The 23,957-nt window shown below is 42.2% G+C and overlaps 4 protein-coding genes and 1 long non-coding RNA gene across 6 annotated transcripts; 2 read left to right on the top strand and 3 right to left on the bottom strand.

Moving 5' to 3' along the window:
* Positions 1-249: 249 nt before the first annotated feature.
* Positions 250-6,147, top strand: LOC110940988 (nudix hydrolase 26, chloroplastic). The gene is made up of 6 exons (XM_022182568.2): positions 250-486; positions 553-603; positions 4,061-4,153; positions 4,897-4,991; positions 5,103-5,217; positions 5,844-6,147. The coding sequence occupies exons 1-6, from the start codon at positions 295-297 to the stop codon at positions 5,907-5,909; spliced, it is 612 nt and encodes a 203-aa protein (XP_022038260.1). The 5' UTR covers positions 250-294; the 3' UTR covers positions 5,910-6,147.
* Positions 6,148-7,182: 1,035 nt separating this feature from the next.
* On the top strand, positions 7,183-9,883 carry LOC110940989 (ferroptosis suppressor protein 1). The gene is made up of 4 exons (XM_022182569.2): positions 7,183-7,486; positions 8,475-8,734; positions 8,810-9,255; positions 9,326-9,883. The coding sequence occupies exons 1-4, from the start codon at positions 7,377-7,379 to the stop codon at positions 9,584-9,586; spliced, it is 1,077 nt and encodes a 358-aa protein (XP_022038261.1). The 5' UTR covers positions 7,183-7,376; the 3' UTR covers positions 9,587-9,883.
* An 890-nt stretch (positions 9,884-10,773) lies between these two features.
* On the bottom strand, positions 10,774-12,843 carry LOC110940990. 2 transcript variants are annotated; one of them, XR_002593732.2, is made up of 3 exons: positions 12,675-12,840; positions 11,438-11,936; positions 10,774-10,979 (listed from the first exon to the last, which is right to left on the bottom strand). It is a non-coding gene; the product is annotated as an uncharacterized LOC110940990 (long non-coding RNA). The 2 variants fall into 2 exon arrangements; XR_004892756.1 differs by having other exon boundaries at positions 10,774-11,936; positions 12,675-12,843.
* Positions 12,844-16,503: 3,660 nt separating this feature from the next.
* Positions 16,504-19,599, bottom strand: LOC110943425. Its single transcript, XM_022185174.2, has 2 exons — positions 17,009-19,599; positions 16,504-16,717 (listed from the first exon to the last, which is right to left on the bottom strand). Exons 1-2 carry the CDS (start codon positions 19,597-19,599, stop codon positions 16,504-16,506), a joined length of 2,805 nt encoding a protein of 934 aa, XP_022040866.2.
* Positions 19,600-19,899: 300 nt separating this feature from the next.
* On the bottom strand, positions 19,900-21,789 carry LOC110943426. Its single transcript, XM_022185175.1, has one exon. It carries the CDS (start codon positions 21,787-21,789, stop codon positions 19,900-19,902), a length of 1,890 nt encoding a protein of 629 aa, XP_022040867.1.
* Between the last annotated feature and the right edge of the window lie 2,168 nt (positions 21,790-23,957).

Below are 23,957 nucleotides of genomic sequence, written 5' to 3'. Positions count from 1 at the left end.
GTCCTCAAGGAATATGTCTTTTGTGCAACTTATGTAACTAACATGCTTAATGTTAGCAACCTAAGTTGCAACTATAACACATGTACAAACCTCGACACAATGTAGCTAATCTATCTAATCTAACGGATGTAACTCAATGACAACTGGCTTAATGTAAATATAAATCTAGCCCCCGCCGCCGCATTCCGACTGATTACTCCTCTAGTTTACTATATTAAATAAAATAAAAAAAAAATCCAATTTCATATATCAAAAGGAGGGCATTTTAGGAGCTTGTTGAAAAAGCAAGATTTGATGGCAATATGCCGATATTCCTTGTTCCTGAGTAACCCCCACATTCTCTTCCTCCCAAAACACCCCCATAAACCCATAAAATTTACCCAATTGCCACAGCGTCTAGTTGCAACCGGCGCGTCGGCGATGGAAGCTCCTCCGGCTGGGTACAGAAGAAACGTGGGCATCTGCCTCATGAATTCCTCCAAGAAGGTATTTTTCTCACTCTTCGTTCAAAATCTTGAATGCCCAAATTGATTGGAGTTTGAATTCTTGCAGATTTTTTCAGCGTCAAGGCTTGATATTCCAGACGCCTGGCAGATGCCTCAGGTGATTTCCATAAATTGGTATTCTGGGTCTTGTTGGTTTGGAATGATAGGAGGCACATTTTAATGATTTGTGATATGGGTCCAAGTTCATGGTAGTAGATTCAATTATTAGGATTTTGGATTGAAAGTTCTTACCTAGGGATGACAATGGGCTGGGTATTTTGGTAATTCCAGTCTCATACCCAATTATAAAATATTGCCCCTTCCTTACCTGTCGGGTGACCCACTACTCGTTGCCAGTGTTGTTGATAGTGCTTGCTATAGCCTTTAGCGTGGCGATGCGTCAATAGGACGCAATATGATTTTGGCGCCTCCATAACTTGAACGGGATTATAGGTTTTTTGTGTTTAATATAAATAGCGATAATATATGCCTATAAAATTTTAGGATTTTCGTTTTTGTTAAATATACATACGAAAAGAGAGTAATTTGATAAAAATACGGCGTTGATAGCCGAAAGACAAGGGGGTACATGCACTAATCGGCCTTTGTCTCAATTGCTGAGTGTTATGTGCCTTATGTCCAAGGCTTGATGCAAAACTACTATCGAGCTGGGGGTCTCACCGGAAGCAGCCTCTCTATTCCTATGGGGTAAAGGTAAGGTTGCACGGATACGGGTACGGGACTGGGGTACGAGGACGATATGGGTACGGGGAACGACAAAATTCAAAAATACAAGATACGGGTACGGCAAAAAAAATAATATTAAAAATAAAATTATATTAAACAAAGTCCAAAAATATATTAAACTCCAAAAACACTTCATAAACCATAGGTAATTAATTATCGTTAATCAAATCGTTTTCAAATTCCGGTTCATCTAGCGAAAGATCGGCAACCTCCAAAAACCCAACATCTTCCATTGAATCAAAAGCATCTCCACCCACATCCCACATCTTTACATCATCATTCAGTTTCCTTAACAAAAGTCGGAGATTATTATGGATGTAAACCAAGTCTTCAGCACGACTTGTAGTCAACTTGTTCCTCCTTAGAGAATGAATAAATTCCAATTACGCTCAGCACAGGAAAAAGAACTAGGTTGTCCAAGTAATTTAAAAGCCAAAGTCTGGAGAAAGGAGTTTGAGCACCAAGTTAACCCACCAATTCTTGGGTTCCATAGTAGCCATTTGTTCAATGCTTGTTAGATCCGCAAAAGGACCACTCTTCATTGAAAACATTGCATACTCATCAAGTACTCTCGTATGCTCATCACCATTAGGAAACAACCTTCGAAAACATTTCCGCCTTTCTTGTGAAACTTCTCCATCCCTATGTGGAGCAACTCTTCCAGAATCCTCACGAGACCATGCATCACTATAATATCTACAACATTCAAAAGTCAAAACATAAGTACATAATAGAAATCAAACATATACCTTGGATTTAAAGAGTGAGCTAAACAATGTAGGGGAGTGTTATTTTTCGTCCATCGAGCCTATAAAATATCACATACAACATCATAAAAGACACTTAATTCATGTGCTTGACGTTTTTATTTCTTGTAGATCTTGATCTTCACTTTCTCAATCATCGAATCCCACATCTCATACACCAAGTGTAAACATGGCTTGTCGGTGTCACAAACTCTAATCATCTCATATATAGGTCCAGTAAAACTAAAGAATATATGATACTTTTTCCCACCATTCATCATCCACAATCTTTTCTTGAACTTCATTTGCTTTCACAGTGTCATCTTCTCTATAAGAAGACCATTCCTCGCTTATGACCATAGCTTGAAGACCCCTTTTGATAAGTTTCAATCTCTTAAGCATCACAATGACGGAGGCAAATCGAGTATAGGCAACATAAAGCAGTCTAATAGGAGTAAACTTGGTGAAAATCGAGAGTCTCATGTTATGGCAAATCGAGTATCGGCAACCGAAAGCAGTCTAATAGGAGTAAACTTGGCGAAAATCGAGAGTCTCATGTTATGGTTTATGTTATACCTATGAAGCACGGGGATGCCATTTTACGTCGGGTACCCGTCCCGGGGACGGCTTTCGATTTTCACCAAGTTTACTCCTATTAGACTGCTTTTGGTTGCCGATACTCGATTTTCCTCCGTCATTGTGATGCTTAAGAGATTGAAACTTATCAAAGGGGTCTTCAAGCTATGGTCATAAGCGAGGAATGGTCTTCTTATAGAGAAGATGACACTGTGAAAGCAAATGAAGTTAAAGAAAAGATTGTGGATGATGAATGGTGGGAAATAGTATCATATATTCTTAGTTTTAGTGGACCTATATATAAGATGATTAGAGTTTGCGACACCGACAAGCCATGTTTACACTTGGTGTATGAGATGTGGGATTCAATGATTGAGAAAGTGAAGATCGAGATCTACAAGAAAGAAAAACGTCAAGCACATGAATTAAGTTTCTTTTATGATGTTGTACGTGATATTTTACAGGCTCGATGGACGAAGAATAACACTCCCCTACATTGTTTAGCTTACTCTTTAAATCCAAGGTATATGCTTTTAAACTATATGCTTGATTTCTATTATGTACTTATGTTTTGACTTTTGAATGTTGTAGATATTATAGTGATGCATGGTTACGTGAGGATTCTGAAAGAGTTGCCCCACAGAGGGATGGAGAAGTTTCACAAGAAAGACAGAAATGTTTTCGAAGGTTGTTTCCTAATGGTGATGAGCATACGAGAGTACTTGATGAGTATGCAATGAAGAGTGGTCCTTTTGCGGATTTAACAAACATTGAACAGATGGCTACTATGGAACCCAAGAATTGGTGGGTTAACCTTGGTGCTCAAACTCCTTTTCTCCAGACTTTGGCTTTTAAATTACTTGGACAACCTAGTTCTTCTTCCTGTGCTGAGCGTAATTGGAGTACTTATGCATTTATTCATTCGCTAAGGAGGAACAAGTCGTGCTGAAGACTTGGTTTACATCCATAATAAATAATCTCCGACTTTTGTCAATGAAACCGAATGATTATGTGGGATGTGGGTGGAGATGCTTTTGATTCAATGGAAGATGTTAGGTTTTTGGAGGTTGCCGATCTTTCGCTAGATGAACCGGAATTTGAAAACGATTTCATTAACGATAATGAATTACCTATGGTTATTGTAGTGTTTTTGGAGTTTAATATATTTTTGGACTTTGTTTAATATAATATTATTTTTTTTGCCGTACCCGTATCTTGTATTTTTGAATTTTGCCGTACCCCAGTCCCGTATCCATGCTACATAGCCTAATACCATACCCGTCTTAAACCCTTTAAAACTAATCTCATACCATGCCCCATACAGAAGACCCATCCCAATTCCCAAGTTTTTTCGGGTATCGGGTTTTTCTGTCAGATTTGGGTTCTTTTCCATCCCTATTTTCACCTAATTCTCCAAACCTGTCTTAAAAAACAGAAAATGACAATTATAATAACAATGTACGTATGATGAGATTGAAGGTATACTTTAAATAATATGTGAAACAGGGTGGTGTCGATGAAGGTGAAGATCCAAGAGCTGCAGCTATTCGGGAATTGAAAGAAGAAACAGGTGTTACATCAGCAGAAATTCTTATGGAGGTTAGTATCAACATTACCATTTAGATCATTTTGCTAGTGTCCTGAACGGAAATAATTCCCGAAAGAAAAAACAGTCAAAGGTCAGTCTCAGTTGACTCATGATTTTAGTACAATGTGTGATAATTTATCATATATCTAATCTAAAACGTATTTAGTAAAGATCAACGAAGGAATTATGTGGAATCATATTGACTTATCAATATCATGTTTTTGTTTGTAACCATGATACAAGATATGAAGGTAATTATACCTTAAAGTTTAGAGTAAATTACATTTTTGGCCCCTGTGGTTATATCACTTTTACTATATTAGCCCAAAATAAGAATTTTTAACATATCTGCCCCCATGGTTTCTATAACTAACCATTTTGGCCTCTAAGTCTAGAGATCATGGGGGCCAAAATGGTTAGTTATAGAGACCATGGGGGCTAAAATGGTTAGACTTAGGGGCCAAAATGGTTAGTTATAGAGACCATGGGGGCAGATATGTTAAAAAGTCTTATTTTGGACTAATATAGTAAAAGTGATATAACCACAGGGGCCAAAAACGTAATTTACTCTAAAGTTTAAAATACAAGACCACCTTATCGTGTGATGCGTACACGAGCATCTCAACCGCAAATCAACTAATTCATAAGTAAAGGAGTCAAACTTGGCACCTTTATTCTTTCGAACATTTTCCAATTGCGATTCTTACATTTGTCATTTTGACCAATTGCGATTCTTACATTTGTCATTTTGTAGGCCCCACACTGGTTGACCTATGATTTCCCGCCACATGTCAGGGAAAAGCTTAATCGTCAATGGGGTTCTGACTGGAAAGGTCAAGCACAAAAGTGGTGAGTCAATCATATTTGCACACTTCCTCTTTCGAGTAACCAAAAAAAACTTTTTTTTTTTCTTTTTTGGTTTTTTAGTTTCTTATATAAAATCTTGCCAACACACAACAGGTTCTTGTTTAAGTTCACCGGAAAAGATGAAGAAATTAATCTCTTGGGTGATGGCACCGAGAAACCCGAATTTGGAGAGTGGTCTTGGATGTCACCGGAACAAGTGGTTGATCGCGTGAGTGCACTTTTCTCTTCCTTTCATTTTCATTTTATAGAGGTGGCAAAATGGGCGGGTCAAAATGGGTCGGATCAGGCCAGCCGCCAACACTTTTGTCTTTAATTTTCATACTATCTTCTCTTTCCCTAAACCCTAAACCGTTTAGAGGTGGACAAATCGTATTTCTTTTAAAGCCGGTCCGGTTTTCAACCGAACCAGTTTTTTGGGCAAAGAAAAAACCCGGTTTTACATGGTGCGAACCCGAACTGGTATGGATCGGTTCAAACCGGGTTTAAAACCGGTTTGGGCCAAAACTAACCGTTTTTTACAACCGGTTACAAAGATCGTGAAAATGAACCGGTCTACAAACTGCCGGGTCGGGTTGAGCCCGAACCGGTTTATAAATTACCAATTCCGGTTTTTATCGGTTTCAAATCTAAAACCGTTTTTTTTTTCTATGTGGGATCATAAACAGGTTGACTCGTTTAATTAAACGGGCTGGCACGTTGAGTGGTTGACCTGTTTATTTAAACGGGTTAAACAAATCAACCCATTATAGAACTAGTTAGATACTATAACCAAAAACTTGATTAAGTTGTGTACTTTTACCATTTTACCTGACTGACTATTAGTTTTATGTGTAGGCTGTGGATTTCAAGAAACCTGTTTACAAAGAAGTTATGGATGTTTTCTCTCCTCGTCTTCAGTAAAAAACTTGTTGATCTTGCATGTCGGCTCGATAAGGCACCAAGCTTCCGCCTTTTTGTTAAAAGCAGCAGAAATAAATTCAGTTTGTGCATTTTGGATACTGGGATTGTTTTAACCAGTTCCATGTATGTTCCGATAACATATACAGCCACTGCTTTTATGAGGCAAATATTAAGGGGGGTGTTTGGTTCAGTGGACTCTTAATCTCTTATGAAGATATATTGTTTCTGTTTAGTTACATTTCAAGTCGTGTTTCAGTGTTTGGTTACGTATTCACAAATTTGAGAAATAACATACAACATGAAGTAGATAGTCACAATTATAATCGTATAAAACAGGAAACACAAAATGAAACAAGTACCATAAAGACATACAATAGGAATACGTGTTCACAATCTGATTGGTACATGACCTACGCGTTGAAAGGAAGATCAATACTCAGACCAGCTGGCATTTTGGTCTTTGAATGGATAGGAGGAAAACAAGCGTGGTGATTAACATGGGTTTCCCTCTTATGGGCATGGGGAGCAGTGTTTTCATGGTGGTTAGGCTACTCTAAAAGTTGTTTCATGCAAGGTAACCAAATACAAGGAAGTATGCCTTGACAATCAATATGTGTTTATACCATTTGCATTTGATACTTTTGGTTTCTTTGCGTCTGAGGCTGTGGAGCTACTTAGCTGAGTCCAACGGTTCATATGCATAGTAATGTTATGACTCAAAAATATATGAACATTGTTTTATAATTTTGTGTTCAAAAAGATCCCACGGTGCAACCTGTTATCTGTTTGCATTCTGTTTTGATGTATCAAATAAATTTAACATGTTAAACAAAATTATTATCAGTATTCATTTGTGCATGAATACGTTTCGTTTACGGTATGCACATATAATGTATATATGTGTGAGCTCTTGGGGGGGGGGGGGAGGAGCAAAAGTGAGAGTGCACTAATTTTAATGTTATTTTACTAATCTCGTGAAAATAACAATAAAAACAGGAGATAGTTAATCATGCATCATGTAGTGGCGTTGATAACCGAAAGACAATGGGGGTACATGCACCAATCGACCTTTGTCTCAATTGCTAAGTGTTTTGTGTCTTATGTCCAAGACTTGATACAAAATTACTTTCAAGTCGAGAATCTCACTTAAAACAACCTATCTATTCCTGCGGATTAGGTTAGAGATAAGACTGTCTAGATCTTATCTTACACTTTTTAGACTTTACTTTAACTTTTCTATTTATATGGCTGTCTACATTTTTTATTTTATTTTATAAAGTGAGAAAATAAAAATATATTATTTTATAAATGGCCAATGACGTTATGAGTAGATAGGCAGCGAATCTGTAAGTTCCTTGAATCCAGGGGGACTACTTTTTGGGCAAATCACTGATCTATCTATTTAGGGTTTACAATTGGCAGTTCATCATCTATCTATCTGACTGACGTGTGTAGAGAGAGAGAGTAATGGCGGAGAAGAAGAAGAGAGTGGTGGTGGTTGGTGGCGGCATAGCCGGTTCTCTTCTTTGCAAAACCTTTCATAAACATCACCACGTTGATTTTACCCTTATTGATTCGTATGTTTTTTTTTTCTTATTTCTTCATCTCTTATATGTTTTCTTCATCCATTGCAATCGTTTTTTTTTTTTTAATTTTCATTGTTATTAGTGAATATCAATTAAAAATATGCGTTATTGACCTACAAATTCAACGTGTTTGATCTCTCATACTTTATGCTTGTTCACGAGCCACCATCGGCTTGGCTTAGTTTCAAACCCGACGACTAATATATAGGGATGTTAAATGATCTGAAAATTCGAGCCAGAGCCAAACCCAGCCGAGTTAACGAGCTACCCACCCTTGACTCACGCTAGACTCGTTTACAAACCGAGCCATAGCTTGGCTCGGTTTGAAACCCAATGACATGTGTAGGTTGTTCACTAGCCAAGCCAGGTTTAGCTCAAATTGTAAACCTAGTTGGCTCGGCTTGGCTTTGAAACTAAGCTGAATATTCGACCTCAAGCCAAATCGAGACGAGCTGACGCACAACCCACTTTGTCTTGGGCTCGGCTCGTTTACAAACATAGCCATCTCGGCTTGGCGCGGTTTCAAATCTGCCGACTTATGTGTAGGGTTATTCACGAGCCGAGCCAAGGTGGACTCAGGCTTGGCTCGAATTGTAAACCGAGTTGGCTCGGGCTTGGCTCATTTACAAACCGAGCCATCTCGGCTTGGCTCGGTTTCAAAGCTAACGACTTATGTGTAGAGTTGTTCACGAGCCAAGCCAGGGCGGGCTCGGGATTTGCTAGAGTTGTAAATCGAGTTGAGTTGGCTCAGCTCAGATTTGAAACTGACCTAAATATTCGAGCTTGACCTAACGAGTGAGCCACGGGTTCGGCTCGTTTACAAACCAAGCTGTCTCAGCTTGGCTCGGTTTCAAAATGAGGCAATTTTGAGCGAGCTTGGAGCCACGAGCTAGTTATTTAACTTATTTGGACAGTCTACCTATGTGATATGCATAATATTTGAGATCAATGTTGATATATATTCAATTTGTTTGTTTAGGAAAGAGTATTTTGAGATCACATGGGCAAACTTGAGGTCAATGGTGGAACCATCATTTGCAAAAAGAACACTGATTAACCACCATGAATATCTTCCTGGTGCAAGTATCATTACATCCGACGCCATTGAGATTGACGAACAACATCAAGTTTCAACCACATCCGACCGCCAGATTGCTTTTGATTACCTTGTCATTGCCACTGGTCACATGGGTAACCATCATGTGACTATAAGTGACAGGCTCAGGCAGTTTGAAGCAGGTAAATATACCACATTACCATTAAAAAGTACTTTTCGAAGAGGTACACGTAAAATATATGTGTTTATTTTTGCAGATTATGAAAAGATTCAATCTTCTAATACGATATTGATAGTTGGAGGAGGGCCCACTGGTGTGGAACTCGCGGGTGAAATTGTAGTCGATTTTCCAGCTAAAAAGGTAAAACTGGTTCACCGTGGTTCAAGATTACTGGAGTTTATTAGTGAAACGGCTGGTAAAAAGGTTCTCGATTGGTTAACCGCTAGAAACGTTGAGGTCATTTTAGGTCAGTCCGTTGACTTAGACTCCAGCTCAGATGGTGTTTATTCGACGTCTAGTGGTGAAACTATTACGGCTGATTGTCACTTTAAGTGCACAAGTGAACCGATTGGTTCATCGTGGATCAAAGAGACTATTCTCAAGGATTGTTTGGATGATCATGGACGGTTAATGGTTGATGAACATTTACGGGTCAAGGGTTTTGCCAATATTTTTGCGATTGGAGATGTTACCGATGTTCCTGTAAGTTGGGTCAAAAGTTAATAATATTTATTAACATTTTTATGAAATGATACAATATTTAATTCTGTAGGAACTCAAACAAGGATACTTAGCACAAAAGCATGCTTTAGTGGTTGCCAACAATTTGAAACTACTGATAGAAGGAGGTGACGAGGGTAAAATGGTAAAATACTCTCCCGCCACGTCAGCAATGGCAATCGTGTCATTGGGGAGGCGAGAGGCTTTGGCATATATACGATGTGTGACAATGATCGGGCGGATTCCTGGTCTGATTAAATCTAAAGACTTATTTGTTGGGAAAACAAGAAAGCAATTAGGGCTAAAAGCCTAAGTATGTTCACAATTTACAAGCCATTTATACCAAACGGGTCGATTCGAGTTGAAAGGAAAACATAAACCGGTTAACCATAGTTATTTGTATTGTATTGTGGGGAAGAAGGTGTAGTGTCCGACACCCCATTCATTATTTGTACATGCGGGTCTGTATCGCATTGCATGCCGTATGAAAAACTATTTGTATTGAACTCGTCTTGTATAGATGAGTATTATTGAACTCGGGTTTTCGTACCCCATTGTTGTGTTGTTTCAAACTCTTGCAGTGTCACTACAAGACCTTTTCTGTTTTGCTTCTTCCATTTGTAATTGCATACTAGCCTCATACTGATGCTTTTGGTTCACAAATGACCATCTCAACCCAAATTTTACAGGTTTTGTGTGAATTTCTTAGACGACACGAATCTAATAAAGAATTCACTGGTTTAAGTTTTTTCCAAGACTCTAAATGGCTCTGGGTTAGTTTCGAGGTGAAGCTGAACACGTTTAGCTAAATGGGTCGTCTTCATGTTAGACCTGGTGGGTTTATACGTTGACCTGTCAAAATCACATGCTCATTTTTTTAAATGTGTTTTATGTCATAACTAAAAGACGTAGGGTATTTTACGCCAAAGTTTGAAAGATTAAAGAGAAATGAGTATGGAACATAACTACTTAATATAAGTTTGTATTTTTGGTTTCAAAATTGTAATCTTGAGTACTAATATGCAAAAAAAAAAAAAAAAAAAAAAAGATTGGGTTAAATTGGTTGTGTTCGTGTCAACCCTCTCTACTGGGTAACACTCGGAAAAGATTAAATATGTTCCAAATGGAATAGATATGATGCAAAAGTAACAAGATGACTAAACATGTTCCATATCCGGTAATCACCTCTGAAAAAGTATCACAATAAGCCGATCTTCTCATATCATATTAGGGACCACCAATAACAATATTACCAACTTGACAATGATAGGATAACAATACAAATAATACACATAACTATTTTTCAAGTCTACTTATTTTACTAAACTTTTGAAGATCTAATGATACAATTCCATGTTAAAACAATGGCCCAAACCAAACCGTTTTCGCTTGTCTTGCTACGCAGCCAACCTGAGAGGTTTGATTTCTCCAAAACCCTATTTACTGGTGATGAAACACCGATTAACACAAGTGTGACACCCTAGTTATTTTATATGTAAATACCAACAATTAGATGTGTAGTTAAGACTACACATGCTATATAAATACGGGTTTATTAAAAACTTTTACAAATCATCCGTTATTCTACAAAACGTGATCGAATTCGTTGATTAAAATCTACAACGTTGCAATGCGCGGAAGCGTGTATCTTTATCGTGTTCGGTTCTTCGCTGAGCTTGATCGTCCTCCGGCATCCCAGAAAGCACCTACATTTCATAAACATGAAATGCTTTAGTCATACGGTATTTAAAACGCATCTAAAGGAGTCCGGAAAACAAAACTGATCAAAAATACATTTTTGCACAAGGTCCACCGTAAATTACGGTGGACACCGTAATTTACGGTAGTCCTTGTTTTGATTTGTTTCCATCGTAAATCAGGAGTGTTTCACCGTAAACCATTTCAGGTCCACCGTAAATTACGGTGGCACCGTAATTTACGGTGGCACCTGCATCCCACCTTTCCATTTTATGTCTACAACTTTCATGCGCGTCTAAAGGTTACAAGATCGTAAGATAAGTTCCTAAACAACCTTTATAAGTTGTTTGCTCAATTTACCCTTCAAGGGCATTTTAGTCGACATTAGCCCCTCATTTACTACGAGGGGCTTTCACTACATATTTGACCAAGTTTGTATGTTAACTATAATCGTATGCATACGTACCTGGCTAGGGTCAACATATAGACCCAATTTATACCTCGCTTTTATCATCACACTTAGTGTGGGCGTAATTAACTGAATCGCTAATCGCTCCTGTTAACACAAGACTTGACAATCGCATTAGTCGATATTGTCAAATAGTGTTATCACCACCATTTGACCCGTTCGGCGTATATGCCCAACGTTGCCTATTAAATCAAAAACATGGTTTTTGACTTCTAATTCATACATCCATCCCGTCCCGGATTTCATTACCGAATCCCCTCTTTGCCATAAACCATGGTTTTTATCATCTTTATATGTTCCGACTCGTATCAATCACGTCGGAAATCCATATTTTCAATATTAGCATTATTGCATCTATAACGTATAGAATGAACAAGTAATCTACACAATTATGTAAGTTTCACTTACCTTGCATCCGAGCTACGCTTTTCTTCCATGCTTGACTTGTTTGACCCGCTTTCACTCCAAGCTTCCACCTAGCTTGTTACGCGTCAAACTATCATCATCGTTTTCAAGGTGGTTAGTTTAATCATACTCTAATACGATTATTCCACCTTATGCATTTCATATCAAAATTGCTATTTATCGTATTATAGGTCAGTTTGACCTTTTTAATAGTCAAATGCCCATTAGTATACTAGTTTGCATTTTTGAGTTATCAACTAGTTTTAGCACTCTTTAACTACTCGGTAGGCGTTATCTTTAGACCTCCGTTTTAACCAAAGTTCTAATCGCGTTTAACACATTTAGAACTCTCTTTAATCACTTTTTGCATAATAGTCGAAACATCACAACTAGGTGTTTTAACTACAAAATTCTAGTTTCGAGCCTTCTTTAAGGCATTTCAACGAACACCTTAAGGGCAGAATTTTACATGTTTATTTATCATGTCTCTAGCTTATCTCTTACCCCAAATTTCACATAAATCAACCATCTTACAAAGTGGTTAACTTCTATAATTTCTGAATTCACTTCAAAATCGTCAATTTACACTAGATCAACAATCTATTTCCTAGTGTTCATCATATTAACATAAAACCCACTTAGCTTATCAATGGATCATCATGAATCTCATAGTTTTTCCAACAATCTAACATGTTATTGACTAGGGTTTACTCCTAGACATCATATTACTTCAAGATTCACTCATGCATGACATAATCAAGCTCAATTTCAGTTTCTTACAAATAACCTAGAATTTTGAGATGGATCAAAACGTCACAATTTTACATACCTTGTGATCCTTTCAACTTGGTGTTCATGAATACGAGCTTGGATTTTGATTTGGGACTGATTTGGCCTCTCAATTTCTTGGATTTAGGCAAGTTAGGGTTTGAGTAAGGAACCCTCCCTTGGCTCCTGTGATTGTCACGACCAGAACACACACTTTAAGTGTGTGTTTTGGTGTTTTAACTCTTGTTTTATTAAAACAAGTTTCCCACTTGGCAACATTAGCCCCTCATGTTTTATTTTGATCAAATGAAGCTATAACTCACCATTAGTCAGTTAATTAAATGCTACTAACTAGGTTAATTATTCCTAGTTACTTTAACGTGTTCGGGAAGTTATAACCCGTTATATTTTAAGTCCCGTTAATTTAGGCTTTTTATACACTTTGTTTTCTCAAAGTATTTATTTCCCCTTTTTAATTAATATTAGGTTTATTTATTTAAGTCCTAATATTTACCGGGTACATTTTCACCACTAGCGGTATTTTACCCGTCGTTAATGTTAACGTGGTTTGATTACCAAACCCGTTTTTGGGGTGTTACAACAAGGTCTATCGATGGGGTTATTTCGTCAATGGGGTTCAACCTCTTTTCTTACTCGTAACAATGGCTCGGGACCTGCAAAACAGTAAACACCGTCACTCTCGTTAAGAGGGGGAGAAAGGGGATTTCCCTCTTAACCAGGCTCCGGCGTGAGAATAAGTACTGTTCTGAGAGAAATAAACAGTGTGTGTATAGAGTGAGTATGGAGAGTAAAGATCCTGAACCTGAATGATGAAGGGTCCTATTTATAGCCGGAGGGTAAAGGAGGGAGGAGCAGCTGTGCCGGCTGTGGGTGCGCGCCAGCTGCCCGACCAGGAGGAATATCCTCTTGGTCTGCTCTGTTGTGGCAGGGGTAGTGGTACACGTGGCGCGCTTGTATTTGCCCGTGCTGGAAACCTTGTACTGACGACGTCAGTTCTGCTCCCTGATTTGCTGCAGGCCTACGTGGCGTCCTGCGGTTGGTGACACGTTTTGTCCTTTTTGTCTGGTAGAGCATCTTTGGTGCCACATGCAAATCTTCCAGAAGTTTCTAGAAGCTTCTGGATTGTTTTGCTGACGTGGCTGCCAAGTGTGCTCAGAAAGTGGTGTGGTCCCTGCCATGTAGGCAGGGAATTGGGACCATACCTCTTCAAGTCCCCCCAGTCCAGTGTGCCTTCTAGTTGAGTTGATCGTCTAGGAGGGATTCTGGACTTATGAGAGAAGTGGTTTTTTGGCGCGTGGAGTTTGGTGATTTGGAAGAAAGATTTGAACCAAACGGATGTGCCGCGCATGGGTTTTGACCCTTTGTAAAAAATGAGGCAAACGGACACATGGCGCATGGGTTTTTGCCCTTTATAAAAATTGAGCCAAATGGACGCACCGCGCATGGGTTTTGACCCTTTGTAAAAAGTGAGCCAAATGGACGCATGGCGCATGGGTTTTGGCCCTTTGAAAAAAGTGAGCCAAATGGACGCATGGCGCATGGGTTTTGGCCCTTTATTAAAATGAGCCAAATGGACGCATGGCGCATGGGTTTTGGCCCTTTGTAAAAAGTGAGCCAAATGGACGCATGGCGCATGGGTTTTGGCCCTTTATAAAAATTGAGCCAAATGAACGCACCGCGCATGGGTTTTGACCCTTTATAAAAATGAGCCAAATGGACGCATGGCGCATGGGTTTCGGCCCTTTGTAAAAAATGAGCCAGATGGACGCATGGCGCATGGGTTTTGGCCCTTTATAAAAAATGAGCCAAATGAACGCATGGCGCATGGGTTTTGGCTCCTTTGTTGTTTCCTTCTGATGGAAGCTTGGTGGGCATGGGGAAGTGTTTGGTGTGACTATCTGACATCCCTGTCTTATCGGAGGTGAACAGTTGCTTTTGCAGTTACTTTCTGTCACGTCAGCCGGTTCTGTTGCCCATGTTTCCCAAAAAAAGAGCCGACGTCTTCTCTCTCTTCTGACGTGTCACTTCCTTATTGGTTCTTTTTTCTGTACTCTGACGGTCCACTACCCATCGCATTAAATGCGATGGGTATAAATAGGAGGCGGCTCCTCATTCTTCTTCACTTTTTCAAATTTCAAGTGTGGTTTCCTTCTATCTTCTCCCTTCATTCTTCGTTGTTTCGATAGTTTTCTTTGAGAGGATGTGAACAACTGTCATGAATTTTTTGCTATGTCTCTTCCCCCGGCTGAGAGGATGTTCCAGAAAAACCGTAATCGATTTGCCTTGTTGGACGACCATGTTCGTGCCGGGGTTAATTTCTTTGCCACTTCTCAGGAAATTCTTCGTGAATGGCGATCGATGGGGGAGGAGACACTCGAGTTTGAAGAGTCTAAGAAGTTGTTTGCTGAGGAGAGGGAGAGATTTAATGCGGAGAAGAAAGGTTTGCAGTGGAGGGTATCTGATGCTGAACAGAAGCTTGAAGAGCAAAAACATTTGAATGTTCAGAAACAGAAAGATTGGGAAGCCGCGTGTGAGCGCACGAATGTTGAGATGCAATCTCAGCGTGATGCGATCGTGCGGTTATCTGGCGAAAAAGCAGAACTTGCTGAAGAGGCTCAGCAGGCGCGTGTTGCGTCCGAGAAGAAAGAGAAAGAGTATGTTGATCGGATCGATAAGTTAGAGGTTCTTGTCCAGCAGAAAGTGGCTGAGTGTGAGGCTGCACAGCGCCTTCTTGCTGAAAAGACTGCTGAATGTCAGGCAGCAGAACTCCTTGCTGAGGAAACATCTGCTGACACCAGATGGTTGCTTTCTCGTGGTTTACCCTTGGTAATTTCTTTTGCTCTTTCGTGTTCTTTTATTTTTGTGATCTTTTATTTGGTTGCCTTGTTTTATGCAGCTTGCTGACCGTATTCTGAATTCAACTGAACTTGCCACGTACATGTTCGAATTGGGCCAAGCGGGTTATAATAGCGGTCGTAAGTTTGGATATGCTGAAGGCAAGGCTGCAGCTATCAACAAAGAGAAGGATTACCATTTTGAGTTGTATAAAGAGGATTGTGACGGTGCTTATGCTGCTAAGCGCAAGGTGTTTTCGACCCTTGACTTTGCCGTCGTCCGGGCGGCACAGAAGTTATCTCGGAAACCAGATGGGGTTGCTCTTCTGAAGAAAGCCCTTGGAGATGATGCCGATGCGGCAGGGGGTGCTGGCACCAGTCAAACTTGACGGATGGATTCCGGTCTGTGCGCCGTGTATGGCCTTGAATGGGTCTGTAATGTTGACTTTTTTTTAGACAATTTTATTTTTATTTACCTTTTGTGGGTATGTGCACTTGATCTTCTTTGTTTGATGCCTATTTTATCGCCTGTTTGTGTTTATGCGAATTTGGTTATCGTCATAATATGTGCATGTTTAATTACTTTGATCAGGTGTCACGAATGAATTATGGCGCTGACAGGTGATGTTGTGTTACTATAACGTTTTATTCTGTCGCTTGAATCCGCGCGTTTACATGTGACTTACGAAGTGATCGAGTTGCAGGTTATTGTGTGAGCTCAGCTGTGTTCAGCCTTGGGAGCATTACAATGTGTAGTTACCTCGCTATCGAATTTTTCGTGTTTATGTGGGCACGAAGTTTTATTTTGGCGTTTCGTAGGCTTTGGTTGTGTTTCTGACCCGGCTGTGCACTTGGTTGTGACGAGCCTTAGAGGTCTACAACGTTTCCTATGGTCGAGCCATTGATGTTTTCGTGTACGCCCAAAGTAATAAATGCAGTTGTGACAAAAAATTTGCATGAAATAAAGGTAGCCAAATACTTCTTGTATTATAGTAAATGTGTTGGCAGTACGCCCTTTACGATTACATAGTTGTTTTACATGTAGCACTTTCGGAGTTGCTGAGCGTTCCAGGTTCGTGGAACCTCTTTGTCGTTGATGGTGCGCAGTTTGTAAGCTCCCTTGCCGAGTACTGCATCGATTACGTATGGTCCTTCCCATTTGGGCGCCAGTTTTCCGGGCTTTTCTGCGTTGGAAGCTTCATTGTCCCTTAGGACATAGTCTCCCGGGTTAAAAGTGCAAACTCGGACTCTGGAGTTGTAGTATTTTTCCAGCTTTATTTTGTACTTGGCCTCGTTGATTGCGGCCATCTCTCTCCGTTCTTCTAGGAGGTCTAGGTCGATCCTCCTTTCTTTTTCATTGTTGATTAAGTTCATTGAGAGCATTCGTGGAGATGGTAGTCCGATTTCTGCTGGGATGACTGCCTCAGACCCATAGACTAGGCTGAACGGTGTCTCGCCGTTGCTTGTCTTTGGCATTGTCCTATGGGCCCACAATATGCTGGGCAGTTCGTCTACCCATCCTCTTCTTTTTTCGCCTAACCTTGCTTTGATACCATCAACGATACTTTTGTTGACTGCCTCTACTTGACCATTCCCTTGCGGGTGCGCGACCGAAGAGAAGGTATGCTCGATATGTAGTTCTTTGAACCATCGTTCGAGGTCGTCTGCGGCGAAGTTAGTTCCGTTATCGGTGATGATTCTGAGAGGTAGACCAAATCGACATATGATTTGTTCCCATATGAATCGCTTGACGACTGCCGACGTGGTTGATGCAAGCGCCTTCGCCTCTACCCATTTGGTGAAGTAGTCGACCGCAACTATTATGAACTTGACCGCCCCTGGTGCTTCCGGGAAAGGACCTACCATGTCTATGCCCCATTGTTGAAAAGGCCATGCGGTTGTGACTTGTACTAGTTCATTTTTGGGGCGCATGGTCTTGGGCGCATGTCTCTGACAGCCACTGCACTTCCTCAACTCTTTCACGGCATCTAGATGCATCCCGGGCCAGTAGTATCCGGCATTCATCACTTTTGCCACCACCATTCGAGGCCCGGCATGAATACCACAAATTCCCTCATGCACTTCCCGGATTAGGTAATTTGCGTCGTCGGCGTCAACACATCTCAGCAGCGGGCCGAGATACGACTTTCGGTACAGTATCCCATCTGCCATCTGATAGTGTTCTGATTTGTATTGGATCTTTCGCGCCTCGGCTTTGTTTTCGGGAAGTATCCCTGATTGCAAGTACATGATTATCGGTGTCATCCAGGACGTTGTTCCTGTCTGGATGACACTTATTTCTCTGAGTGGAACGGATGGGTTGCTCAAAACCTCTATGCGCACATCTTTTGCTAGGTGCTGGAAGCTTGTTGATGCGAGCTTACTCAAGGCGTCTGCCGGCTTGTTCTCGCTTCTGTTTATGTGGTGCACTTTGTAAGAGTAGAAGGTTTGTAGCAAGGTTTTTGCTTGGCTGAGGTAGAGTGCCATGACATCCCCTTTGGCTTCGTATTGGCCGTTTATTTGCCCTGCTACCAGCATGGAGTCCACATGCGCTTCGATGTGTCGGACCCCCATTTTGATTGCCAATCGTAAGCCAGCCAGGAAAGCTTCGTACTCTGCTTCGTTGTTTGTGCTTTTAAAATCCAGGCGTATGGCGTAAGTGAATTCGTGTTTATCGGGGCTTACCAGCCTTAGCCCTGCGCCTGCTCCGTCTTTGTTGGACGCTCCGTCGGTGTATAACAACCATGGCTCTTCTGTTTGCTTTTTCTCAGCTTTTTCCATGGCTTTGCACTCTCTTTCCTTGTCATCCGGAACTTCTGTCATAAAGTCTGCCAAGACTTGGCCTTTGATTGATGGTCGTGGTCTGAAAACCACATTGTAACCTCCCAGTTCTATTGCCCATTTGGCTAGCCTTCCTGATACTTCTGGCCTTGCAAGGATGTTGCCGATGTTGTAGTTTGTTAGCACGTGGATGACGTGATTGGCAAAGTATCTGCGCAGCCGCCTTGAAGCATGAATTAGTGCAAGGACTAACTTTTCCATGATTGCGTATCGGGTTTCTGGATCGGTCAAGGTTCGTGACACGTAGTAAACTGGTGTTTGGACACCTTGACGATCGACAAGCAGCACAGCTCCGACTGCCCTATCGGAAGCTGAAAGGTAAAGTACCAAAGGTTCCCCCTTGTTTGGTGCGGTTAGGGTTGGCAGTTTGATGAGGCAATCTTTCATCTCGCGGAACGCATTCTCTGCTTCCGGAGTCCAGTGGAACTGGCTTTTCTTCATACAATTGCACAAGGTTTTGATGATCGGAAAAGATTTTGCGGCATGATTAGCTAGGAAACGATTGAGCGCGGCTAGTCGTCCTGCTAATTTTTGCATGTCTTTGATGTTTGATGGTGAAGGCATCCTTTCTATGGCTTGCACTTTTTCCGGATTTACCTTAAAACCATCTTTTGTGACGATGAAGCCTAAGAACTTTCCTTCTTCCATTCCGAATGAGCACTTTGCTGGGTTCAGCTTGATACTTACGCTGCGTAGCGTGTTGAAGGTCTTTTGGATGTTGATCAGCATCGTGCCTTCTTCTTTGCTCATAATCACCAGGTCATCCATGTACACTTCTATGTACTTGCCAATGGCGTCACTGAATGTTTCGTTCATCAATCTTTGGTAGGTTGCGCCCGCATTCTTCAAGCCAAAAGGCATCTTGGTGTAGCAATACAACCCTGTCGGCGTGCGGAATGCCGTCTTATCTTCATCTTGGACGGCCATTTGAACTTGGTGATACCCCTTGTAGCAATCAAGAAAGCATTTCCACCTGAATGTTGCCAAAGAATCGATTTTCTCGTCTATGTCTGGTAAGGCGTAGCAGTCGCGTGGGCATGCCTTGTTTAAGTCTTTATAGTCGACGCACATTCTCCAGCTGTCGTTTGGTTTCTTTACCATCACTGGGCTTGCTACCCAAGTTTGGTATCTGACTTCTCTGATGATGCCTGCATTTAGTAGTTCTAGTACTTGCTCTTTCATGGCGTCATGCTTTATATCGCCCAGGTGGCGCTTGGCGTGCACTACTGGTTTTGCATCTTCTGAGACGTTCAGACGGTGCTCTGCAACGTGCCGTGGAACACCAACCATGTCAGCTGGTGTCCAGGCGAACACGTCCATATTCTCGTGTAACAACTTCTTGAGCGCTGCGCGTGTTAGGTCGGACATCGCTGGTCCCAGGGTAACTGTTTGTTCTGGGTGAGCGCTGTTCAACACCCATTTTTCTGCCTCTGCGCGTGGCGCTGGTTTACTTGCTTTTGTAGGCCTCATTTCATCTGTTGCTAAGACTTCCTTGTTTGCGTATATCAGTGCGATGCCTGTTTCCGTTAGGAATCCGATGGCCGAGTGTGGTGCAGAGCAAATCATGCTGAAGTCTCCCTGTGATTCTCTTCATAGGAGGATGTCGTGTCGTGAGTGTGCAGGCAGCACCATGAAGGTGACTTCTTCTGTTCTTGAATTTCGTCCGTCCGAGAGTAACACCGGGAATGATATCTGTCCCAGGGGAAAGACGGCCTCGTTGCAGAAACCAGTTAGTGGGTAGTCTACTGGCTCCAAGAGCGCCTTGTCTTCCTGGTCAAATTGATTGAAGCATTGTTCGTATATGATATCCGCGGTGCTCCCCGGATCGATGAAGATGTAGTCTGTCTGGTAATGACCAATCACTCCTGGGATGACTATTGGTCGTTTTTCCCTTGGGCCTCCTCTAACAACTGGGAAGATGACTTGCTTCTCGCGCCACGAATCATCTTGTGTACGCTTGTTGTAATTTTTCTTTGGTCTTCGTGGGCCTCCCTGCACCATGTGGGTCTCTAACTTCCTGAGTTTTTTGTTATCCGGCCCTTCGTCTCTTCTTTGGATTTGGCGGTAGTCGCGCTTTCCGCCTTTGACCAGGTGAGTGAGCTTTCCATCCCTTAGGGCTCTTTCAATTTCTTGCTTCAGGCTGAAACAGTCGTCGGTGAGGTGACCCGTATCCTTATGGAATTCACAGTAGAGATTGGGATCTTGGCCCCTTTTGTTGCGCATCTGTAGGGGTGGTTTAAATTGGTGATTTTCAGTGGCCAAGACCTCCGATGGGGTCTTGGTTAATGGCGTCCACTGTTTCTCTCTGTTTTCTTTCTTTACTTCTTTTCTGTGTGCTATCTGATTGATTGTGTGTCGCGCATCTTCTCTCGGTGGGCTTCTTTCTCTATGACTGGAAGACCTCCATGACTGGCCTCTGCTTTTTCTGCCATGTCGGTCATTAGAGTTATGTGCGCGTTGACGATGGTCATCACCGGTCAACTGTTTGTCTGTCTGTGCTATTGTCTTGGCGGCCTCAATGAAAGTTTCCCAATCTTTGGGTCCTCCGTCTCTACCTTTCACGCGCTTGATCAGATCGTCACACTTGACTGCCCTCATGAAGTGTGCGCGCATCATTTTTTCTCCCACATCTCCAATCTCCAAACATTCTTTGTTATATCTTGTGATAAAATCTTCCACGATTTCGTGGTCTCGACGCCATATGTTTAGACAATCTGCTGGGTCTCTGGCGTGCCTCCGCTGTTGAGAGAAGTGTGCCAGGAACTTCTCTCTGAAGTCAACCCATGATTTAATTTTTCCTGCTGGTAAGCTGTCGAACCAGACGCGCGCTGCGCCCACGAACGTTTGTGCGAACAGGTGGCACCAAGTTGGTAGGTTCCACCCACCTGTTGCTCCTGCGCCTTTGAAGACCTGAAGATGATCGTCTGGATCTGTTAGACCATTGTATTTGCCAACGTTGTGCGGCAGCTTGGTTTTGTCTATAGCAGCTGTGGCAATCTCCCTGATGAATTTCGAATCTTCAGCCATGTCGTCTGGACGATAGCTTAAGGTATAATCATGCTCTGCCTTTGGGTTGTACCCTGCGCGCTTTGCGGGCTTGTATGCTTCATGCTCTGGATGAAGTCTGCTAAACACTGTGGTTTCCCCTTTGTATGTTGGGTCGTCTTCCTCTTCATCCCATTCTGTGTTCATATTACGCGCGCCCAAACGAGCCTGGATCGGTTTTCTTTGCACGTTGGGATTTTGCACAAAGTTGCTTTCTGTTTCGCCGTAGGTATCGCGCGTGTCGTGCGCGCTTGGTCTTCTCACATTTTGAACTGGTCCTCTCTCCGGACGTAGGTTCCACGCGTTAGTCTGCTGAGTTGTATGTGTACTCAGAGACCTTGGTTGTGGAGTTACAAATGCTGACTGGTTAGCTTGTGCCTGGAGTAGAGCTTGCTGTGCGCTGAGTTGCGTATAAACGAGGTTTATGGACGCCATCTGTTCGGCATACCAGGAAGCGAGAGTTTTTCCTTCGGGTAGCCCTAAAAGTGCGGAGTAATTAAGTTGTGCTTGTTCCGATGGAGCTGAGGGGCCAGCTCCATGGCTTGGTGTCAGCATTGATGGTGGTGTCTGTTGCAACACCCCGGTCGGAGTTTGGAATGCGGATCCATTTGTGGTTTGAGTAATGATCCTTGCTGGTGGAGTTTGGAAAGTGGGTCCAGTTGTGGTTTGGCTAACAACCCTGGATACACTCCCAAAGATAGGAGGAAAATCGTTGTTCAGTTGTCCCTCTTGGATGGTTTCGTTCCTTTGACCCCTTTGGACGTGTGCTGTGTCCGAAACGAGTTCGAAGGAAGAAACTTCTCCGTCGACTGGGTGTGAGGGATTTTGTTCGGCCATTTTGACGAGTGTTTTTCAATAAAGAAAAGAGATGAGATTGGTTTTGCAAAAAGCGGATGGCGCCAATGATGAAACACCGATTAACACAAGGTCTATCGATGGGGTTATTTCGTCTATGGGGTTCAACCTCTTTTCTTACTCGTAACAATGGCTCGGGACCTGCAAAACAGTAAACACCGTCACTCTCGTTAAGAGGGGGAGAAAGGGGATTTCCCTCTTAACCAGGCTCCGGCGTGAGAATAAGTACTGTTCTGAGAGAAATAAACAGTGTGTGTATAGAGTGAGTATGGAGAGTAAAGATCCTGAACCTGAATGATGAAGGGTCCTATTTATAGCCGGAGGGTAAAGGAGGGAGGAGCAGCTGTGCCGGCTGTGGGTGCGCGCCAGCTGCCCGACCAGGAGGAATATCCTCTTGGTCTGCTCTGTTGTGGCAGGGGTAGTGGTACACGTGGCGCGCTTGTATTTGCCCGTGCTGGAAACCTTGTACTGACGACGTCAGTTCTGCTCCCTGATTTGCTGCAGGCCTACGTGGCGTCCTGCGGTTGGTGACACGTTTTGTCCTTTTTGTCTGGTAGAGCATCTTTGGTGCCACATGCAAATCTTCCAGAAGTTTCTAGAAGCTTCTGGATTGTTTTGCTGACGTGGCTGCCAAGTGTGCTCAGAAAGTGGTGTGGTCCCTGCCATGTAGGCAGGGAATTGGGACCATACCTCTTCAAGTCCCCCTAGTCCAGTGTGCCTTCTAGTTGAGTTGATCATCTAGGAGGGATTCTGGACTTATGAGAGAAGTGGTTTTTTGGCGCGTGGAGTTTGGTGATTTGGAAGAAAGATTTGAACCAAACGGATGTGCCGCGCATGGGTTTTGACCCTTTGTAAAAAATGAGGCAAACGGACACATGGCGCATGGGTTTTTTCCCTTTATAAAAATTGAGCCAAATGGACGCACCGCGCATGGGTTTTGACCCTTTGTAAAAAGTGAGCCAAATGGACGCATGGCGCATGGGTTTTGGCCCTTTGTAAAAAGTGAGCCAAATGGACACATGGCGCATGGGTTTTGGCCCTTTATAAAAATTGAGCCAAATGAACGCACCGCGCATGGGTTTTGACCCTTTATAAAAATGAGCCAAATGGACGCATGGCGCATGGGTTTTGGCCCTTTGTAAAAAATGAGCCAGATGGACGCATGGCGCATGGGTTTTGGCCCTTTATAAAAAATGAGCCACATGGACGCATGGCGCATGGGTTTTGGCTCCTTTGTTGTTTCCTTCTGATGGAAGCTTGGTGGGCATGGGGAAGTGTTTGGTGTGACTATCTGACATCCCTGTCTTATCCGAGGTGAACAGTTGCTTTTGCAGTTACTTTCTGTCACGTCAGCCGGTTCTGTTGCCCATGTTTCCCAAAAAAAGAGCCGACGTCTTCTCTCTCTTCTGACGTGTCACTTCCTTATTGGTTCTTTTTTCTGTACTCTGACGGTCCACTACCCATCGCATTAAATGCGATGGGTATAAATAGGAGCCGGCTCGTCATTCTTCTTCACTTTTTCAAATTTCAAGTGTGGTTTCCTTCTATCTTCTCCCTTCATTCTTCGTTGTTTCGATAGTTTTCTTTGAGAGGATGTGAACAACTGTCATGAATTTTTTGCTATGTCTCTTCCCCCGGCTGAGAGGATGTTCCAGAAAAACCTTAATCGATTTGCCTTGTTGGACGACCATGTTCGTGCCGGGGTTAATTTCTTTGCCACTTCTCAGGAAATTCTTCGTGAATGGCGA

Source organism: Helianthus annuus, chromosome 5 (assembly GCF_002127325.2).
Source record: "Helianthus annuus cultivar XRQ/B chromosome 5, HanXRQr2.0-SUNRISE, whole genome shotgun sequence".
NCBI lineage: Eukaryota > Viridiplantae > Streptophyta > Magnoliopsida > Asterales > Asteraceae > Helianthus > Helianthus annuus.
The sequence above is the reverse complement of the archived record's forward strand: the minus strand, read 5'-3'. Positions and strand labels throughout refer to the sequence as shown.

Bases quoted from the DNA above. Each gene is read 5' to 3' on its own strand.
- LOC110940988 (XM_022182568.2), top strand. From the start codon at position 295: ATGGCAATATGCCGATATTCCTTGTTCCTGAGTAACCCCCACATTCTC. The intron at 4,154-4,896 runs GTTAGTATCAAC...GTCATTTTGTAG, and splicing joins CAGCAGAAATTCTTATGGAG to GCCCCACACTGGTTGACCTA. The intron at 5,218-5,843 runs GTGAGTGCACTT...TTTTATGTGTAG, and splicing joins CGGAACAAGTGGTTGATCGC to GCTGTGGATTTCAAGAAACC.
- LOC110940989 (XM_022182569.2), top strand. From the start codon at position 7,377: ATGGCGGAGAAGAAGAAGAGAGTGGTGGTGGTTGGTGGCGGCATAGCC. The intron at 7,487-8,474 runs GTATGTTTTTTT...TTGTTTGTTTAG, and splicing joins GATTTTACCCTTATTGATTC to GAAAGAGTATTTTGAGATCA. The intron at 9,256-9,325 runs GTAAGTTGGGTC...TTAATTCTGTAG, and splicing joins GAGATGTTACCGATGTTCCT to GAACTCAAACAAGGATACTT.
- LOC110943425 (XM_022185174.2), bottom strand. From the start codon at position 19,599: ATGGTTGGTGTTCCACGGCACGTTGCAGAGCACCGTCTGAACGTCTCA. The intron at 16,718-17,008 runs GTTAGGCGAAAA...CTACAACTCCAG, and splicing joins GTTGATGGTATCAAAGCAAG to AGTCCGAGTTTGCACTTTTA.
- LOC110943426 (XM_022185175.1), bottom strand. From the start codon at position 21,789: ATGGCGTCCATAAACCTCGTTTATACGCAACTCAGCGCACAGCAAGCT.